The sequence below is a fragment of the Octodon degus genome, unplaced genomic scaffold (assembly GCF_000260255.1).
Source record: "Octodon degus isolate 3935 unplaced genomic scaffold, OctDeg1.0 scaffold00076, whole genome shotgun sequence".
Taxonomy (NCBI): Eukaryota; Metazoa; Chordata; class Mammalia; order Rodentia; family Octodontidae; genus Octodon; species Octodon degus.
Window position 1 is genome coordinate 8,904,965 of NW_004524652.1, and position 7,342 is coordinate 8,912,306.

Sequence of the window (7,342 nt, forward strand, 5' to 3'; positions counted from 1 at the left end):
GGCATGCACCACCACGCCCAGTCTCAATCACCTACTCAGGGTGACCCAGGGGCAGGGCCGGCACATAGCACATGCAAGCACTTTAATCCACTGAGCTATTTGGCCAGCCCTTCTATACTCCCTTAAAGATAGTCTACCAAACATTTGATTTGCAGTGAATATGTCAGAGGAAAAGCCAAAATAATGTGATAAGACACTTCTTTAAAAAATGTATTTGGTACAGGGTCTCACTACACAGCTCAGACTCGAAGTGATCCTCTTGTTTTCAGCCTCCCAAGCGCTGGAATTACGGGCATGGGGCCACCACGACCGGTCTCTGAAGCCAGCTCAGCACACAGACAGCATGGCAAGTGATACTAGGGATCAAACCCTCGTCCCTGTGCTTGCTTAAGCAGGCTCTTAGTCTGCTGAGCTATCTCACTGGCCCAACAACAGATACTTTAAAAAATATTTTTGTGTAGAAAATGATTCCAATTTATGGCCAAGAAAATTATATGATTTTTTTTTTTTTTTTTTTTTGTATTTTACAAAAGGGTCTACAGGGTGTTCAGGTCTCACTACTAAGTCGGACTACTAGTGAGCCTCCTGTTTACAGCCTCCCAAGTGCTGGGATTACAGGCACGTGTCACCATGCCCAGTCTCAATCACCTACTCAGTGTGTCCCAGGGGTGGAGCCAGCAGGACAGACAGTCCCAGCGATTGAACTGCAGGCCCCTGGGACTGATATAATCTTAATTCAACTACATTATGGATTTTCTGTCCCTAAGACAAGAAGCCTAAAATAAAATGTACAATGGCCACCTTCTCTCTAGGTAAAGTTACGAGACTTATTCTCCAAGGTTTTCAAAGTTAAACACACTGGCCATTCTCAGGGTTTCCAGTTTAAATTTGTAGACTGCTTACTGTCACTTATTCACAAGGAAATAATTACTGAGCACAAGACTAAATCACATCCCTACTTAGCCCTCACAAGTAAAATAAGACTTTCTTTTAAGAACACTTCTCTTTATTGTCTGAGAAAAAGGCTCGACTTTGTACAAATGAAGCTCTAAACATATTCACTAGAACAATAAACACAGATTTAGATGATGTCCAAATGAGAGGATATCATCCACACATTGCAATAACCAGAGTCTGCTAACCCTCAAAGAGTATACTTACAACATCGTTTTCCAAAGCCTCTAGTTCCTCACTGGCTGTGAGTTCACCCGCATCCCAGGGCTCCAAGTCCTTCTCCTTGTGTTCACCATTCACTTTAGCACTAATAGCAGAGTCAGTAAAAGCATCTGAAAAAGTGATTATGGTTGAAAAATCATACAATCAAATACTGATCATCAACAAAGACAGGTATTTTAAAAAATGCAAAAAAAAAAAAAAAAAAAAGGCTGGGGAGATGGCTCAGTAACAGACTATCCAAAAACCATGCAACATTTGTAATAGGTATAACATGTGTAAGAGGGACACTAGATAGAGAAGAAAAAAAAAAAAAAAAAAGAGTGGCTGGGGAGATGGCTCAGTAGAATAAGTGCTTCCCTGACAAGCACAAGGGCCTGAGTTCAATCCCCATTCTCCTCCAAAAAAAGTGAATTTCTGATATGCTTTCAAACAACTTGATAACTAGCATCATAGATGACTATTAAGGGTTTTTTAAAATTTGACATTCTTCAATTAAGCTTCTCAGCACATTTTAGGTATACATAATAATCACACTCATCATAGGAAAGTCATGCCTGTACATGATAAAACTTGATTCTTCTTTACCCCCACTCTCCTATCCTCCTTTCAACCTCTTCCCCTACATTTTGTTTTCATTTTTTCCTTCTTTTCTCTTTATTTGTTTTCCTTTTCAACCCCCCCACCTCCCTGGTTCTCATTTGAACCCCATCTTCCTATTTCCAGTATCTATTACACATTTTGGTCCTTATTTCCACCCTCTGTTTCTCACACCAGAGATACAATGGGTGGAAATTTACGCATGTGTATTCAATTTACTTCACTTAAAGAGTATGGCCTCAAGGTTCATCCATTTACCTAGAAATGTCTCAAGTTTCTCCTTTATGGCAAAGCAGTACTCTGTTGTGAAAAAAAAAAAAAACCCACATCTTCTTTAGCCATCTATCAGCTGATGGACATTTGTGCTGTTTCTAAGATTTAGCTATTGAAAACTGTGCTGCTATGATGCTTTTAATTCTTTCAGGAATATACCAAAAAGAGGAACAGCCAGGTCAAATAGAATCTCTACATGATATGTATTTTAATATACTCACATAATTAATTAATTAAACATAACTTTTTTGTTTCAGAAGTGACCCAGAAAATTTCTAATTAGATATATCTTCACAGCATAGTCAAATATATAGATGTTTAACTTTCCAAATCTAAGAGATCAGTATCCTAAATATACTGTTGCCAACCGTAAATGATACTATTCTAAGTAACTTATCCTTTCACAGAAAAAAGTTAAGACCTTACAGTGTTACCTGCTCCCAGAAAGTTCAAATGGCAGATCTACCTAGACCTCCTTTAACACAGTCTCATCTATTTGTGACATCTCCCACTCATTTACTAATATTAGTGAGGAGCTGTAGCTTGTAAGAGTAATGCGACATGTGCATATTCAGCCCACCATACTGCTGTCTGCCAAAGGAAACTTTCTCTAGCTGGACTGCTTTTCAGTACTAGATCCACAGGCTGGAGCCTAGCTGGAACCTGTTACTAGTAAGGCTGAAGTACCTCTTCTTTTTTTTGCTCTGAATGCCTTCAGGGCAGGTTTGGCTGGCTTGAGTTGTGGGGATCCAACCAAAGCAACCTGAGCCTGACTGCTTTGTTGAAGCAGCCACTTAAAGAACTGAGCTAAGGGGCAGGCCCCTGGCAGAAGTACTTCTAATCTGACCCTGCGCAGAGTACTAAAGGCTCCCAGCAAGTTGTCACAAAGAGGAAGACCCTGTTTAAGTCAGGCACACAATTTTGCTTCCAAATAACCAATTCTGGAGGGATTTTGCTTAACTTGGCACTGCTTCTGTAACTGCTAGTGTCTCCCTATTTGTCAAGGAGATATCAAAGTAAAAAATTTGATCAGACAAGATGGGCTCGGTGATATACATATTCGTAGAATTCTAGCAGGCTGATGCAAAACAATCACAAATTGGAGGCACACCTGGGCAACTCAATAACTCAGTGAACCCTTGTCTCAAAGTAAAATAAAAATTAAAAGGGAGAGGAGGAGGAGAAATGAATAAATCTGAGCGGGCAAATTTAGGCAGGGCACTGAAATTAGCTAACTCATCTCAAACTAGGGCACGGATGTGTATGGATGCACATTAGGGAACAAAAATATTATACCCATGTGCTCAGCCACCAGCTCCACCAGCAGCAGTGCTATCACTGCTAGCAACTGTAAAAGCCAAGAGCATAGTAACAGAGAGTTCTCCAGAGCAGCCAGCCTCAGCTGGGAGTGGGACACAGCACTCAATAAATGATCATACTAAAAATAAATAAATAAAAAAAATAAACGATCACAGTACTGTAGAAAAAGCTACAAGATTCTAAGAGACTGATACTGTCTTCCCAATATACCATCTTCAGCTGGAAGCTGGGTACGGCCTTTTTTAAAAATTTAGCTTTAATAGTCGCCTCCACCAGGTACCCTCTCTTTAACGGCATCTTTAAGTTGTAAGAGTTCTTCATAAAAATTAATTTACCCATGTGTACTGTTAAAAATATGAAATGTTCCAAGAAAACATCAAATAATTTACACCAGGACTGAGAAATTCCTTTAATTTTTCTTAACACTAGAAAACTACACTACAGGAATTTGAAACCAGTTCTGTGGACATCTATGAGAAGTTACAGGATTATTAATTTATATATAAAATCCTGTTAAAGTTTCAGAAAGCTATATATTTTGTTAAACAAATCATTTAGCTTGAAACTCAGCATAAAAAGATAGAGCTTTTATTCAAGAAATTAAAGCCAGATAGGGGTTCGATCCCCAGCACCACATGCTGCCCTCCTGCCCACCAGGTGCACTAAGCCAGCCACTGAGACCATGCTTGTGCACCTGTAATCCCAGTGCTGGGGAAGCTGAAAACAGGAGGATCATTACAAGTCCAAGCTGCGTAGTGAGACCCTGTACCAAATACATAAAAAAAATTACCAGATGTGATAAAAATACTTAGTTTTATTCTATACTTTACTCTGTGCCTTATAAGCATCCACTGTACAAAAGCCTCTAGACTACAGGGGGAAAAAAACAGCAGCCTCTCAACACTTCCCATCGCCCTTTCTGGGTAGAACCTAGTCGTCCAGACAGCAGTGCCATCCAGTGGTAGTTAGGAAGAAGCACCTCATTCAAGGATATTTTTAGGTCATGCTAAGGAAACAGGGTTAAGGAGTCTTCTCCAATCTCTCCTTTTAACTCTTAGTGAACTATGGCTCTGGAAAATTAAACTTACATAGGAAATTTAAAGAGTCTGAACACAGGTCAAATAATTAAAATGTTAGTGCAATGAATAAATATATAAAAACTAGTTAAAAATAGAAAAAACTAGTAAATGACATGAAACTGAAGTAATAATCATTCACATCAGACTTAAGTTCAGAAATGCTCAAATGGTATTGTAGAAAGGACTTCACCAAAAACTATCCACTATTCATTTAATGTAAATTAAATGTTTCTTCTCGACACTGAAGTTCTAGATAAATAAGAAAACATTTCAATTTTATTATTTTAATCAATTATTATCGCTACGGCATCTTTCAACTACTAAGCACATTTTCCTACCACGTACCTTCAATTATAAATGGGCCTATTTATGTATGTAGAGTATCAACTGCAGTGAATGCTAATCCGCCAACTAAGTCACCTGTTCATTTTTGCACATAATGATCACAAATCTCCAATGAAGCAAGTTATGTACCAGACACTGGTATAAGCAATAAAAAGTCATGATCAGCAAGGGAGACTCTAAAGAGGAAGGAAAACTTGACCTTGCTCTTTAAAAAGTAACATTCTGCAGAATACAGTATAGATATTTTAGCTGGAGAGTAAATTCAGAGTAAGATGATCAAGCTTGAAGTTGGGGTTAGGAGTGTTCAATAGGTAGGATACAGCAACTTGCTCAAAACTGCACTGGTCCTGAGGTGCAAGATATGAGGTTGAAAACAAGGACTACTGGAAAGGGCCCAGAATTGCAAGGTACCTACAGGGTCTCACTACACAGATCAGACATGAGTGCTCTTCCTGTTTTCAGTCTCCCAAGTGCTGGGATTACAGGCCCATGCCACCACACCCAGTTTCAATCACTGTCTCAGCACACCCCAGGGGCGGGGTCAGCACAGAACACCAGGGATCAAATCCTGGTCCCTGCGTCTGCCTAAGCAGGTGCTTTAATTCACTGAGCTATCTGACTGGCCTCTTAATATTCTTTTTGACACAGGGTCTTGCTACGCAGTTCAGATTCGTAGTGATCCTGTTTCAGCCTCCCTAGTGCTGGGATTACAGGCATGCATCACCTGGCCTGGTTCTGGAGCTGGCACAGCATACAGTACCACGGATCAAACTTGGGACCTTGTGCTTGCCAGATAGGCACTTATGCCACCGAACTATCTTTGCAGCCCCCAACTTTATTTTAATACTGGGTACTGAAGATTCTGTACAAGAGATGGGATAATTAAATAAACATAGTGCTTAAGAATTTGTACCAATGGCCAAGACTAACTAGAAATGAGGAATCCTGAGAAAAAATTAATTTGGAGATACTAGCACTGTTTAGATTCAAATTATCAGTGAAAATAGACAGGAAGATAAGAATGTGGGTAAGTTATTACCAAACAAAAGTTTACAGAGCGAGGGAAAAAAAAAAAAAAACTTTTTCCATAAATGGAAGGCAAGATTTCACACATCTGTTATTTTACTTCAAGTTCCTGAGGAAAAAGGAACTGTTCCTGGAAGTATAACATCCAAGGTCAGAACAATAAATGCCAGGGATGCAGCTCAGAAGCACAGCGCCTGCAAGGTCCTACGTTCAATTCCCAGTATGCAAAAAGGGGGCAGGGTGTCAGAACAACAAACACAGCAGGCTTTGCAACAGGTACCTTATATACATCTAATTTTGCACAAGAATGATCACACATCCTATTGTATTATTTCCTTGAAGGATTTTTGCTTTTATCTTCCAAACATATTTCATGAAGTTTTACTACTTTGAAACTAGAAAAAAAAGAGAGAATCTGGCCCAACTATAACAATTACAAAATTATCTGGGATAGGAGAAGGAATTCTACAAAACAGAGATGCAGAAATAGCTCTGGATCTCAGTGGGAAAACCATTAAGTCAGTAACAAGTGGCAGAATAGATGAAAGTGTGTTCTCATTCTGGGGATCAAACCACAGCAACCTGAGCCTGACTGCTTCGTTGAAGCAGGCACTTAAAGAGCTGAGCTAAGGGGCAGGCCCCCTGTGTTCTCATTCTGAGGTGTTAAAAATTCAGTGTTTATCCTTAAGAGTAGAAAGGAAGATTTATATTAAGATATAAGGATATTAAAATAATACATACTGCTCCAGGATACAAATGGAATTTTAAAAAAATATCCTTTCATAACAGCATCTGAAAATGGGATGTGGTGGTGCATGCCCATATTCTTAGCATTGGCTAGGCTGAAACAGGAATATCACTGTGAGTTATAGACTGGCCTGAACTACATGGTAAGACCTTGTCTCAGATAGACAGACAGACAGACAGACAGACAGACAGACAGACAGACAGACAGACAGATAGATAATAGATTAAGATAAGATAGATAAGATATAGAGGGATGAGATTAAAAAAAATTAAGTGCTTAGGAATATAGCTAATGAAAAAAATATAAAACATGTAACTTGGTAGTTTGAATTTCATCCCCGGAGTTTCTGACGGAGGCCCGAGTTTTCTTGCCAGATTAAAAGATGACCTCGGAGCTGGAACAGTTATATTCTCATGTTAATGAAAAGATTGGCAATATTAAAAAAACTCTATCATTAAGAAATCTTGGCCAGGAGCCTACATTGAAAACTATATTAAATAAAATAGGACTAGAGATCATTATAGTAAATGAACTTCTAAATAAATTTGAAATGGAAATTCAGTATCAAGAACAAACCAACAGTTCCCTCAAGGAACTCTTTGAATCTCTTGAAGAAGATTATAAAGATGTGGAACATATGAACGAAAACATTCCTCCCCATTTGCCTCAAGTAACAGTATCACAGAACTTGGTTAGTGGATCAGATCTTGATGTTGAAGAGCCAGTCAAAGTTGAGGAACCTGAACCCAAAAAGAAGCCTCCAAAAGAACAAAACATT

The 7,342-nt window shown here is 39.0% G+C and overlaps 1 protein-coding gene across 7 annotated transcripts in view; it reads right to left on the reverse strand.

Moving 5' to 3' along the window:
- Nucleotides 1–7,342, reverse strand: part of Atxn2 (ataxin 2) — a 140,199-nt gene that overhangs the window by 66,849 nt on the left and 66,008 nt on the right. For all 7 annotated transcript variants that reach the window (XM_004635919.1, XM_023720529.1, XM_023720527.1 and 4 more), the window contains exon 6: nt 1,162–1,286. In XM_004635919.1, coding sequence (XP_004635976.1) covers nt 1,162–1,286 — 125 coding nt within the window. The remainder of the gene's footprint in view (nt 1–1,161; nt 1,287–7,342) is intronic.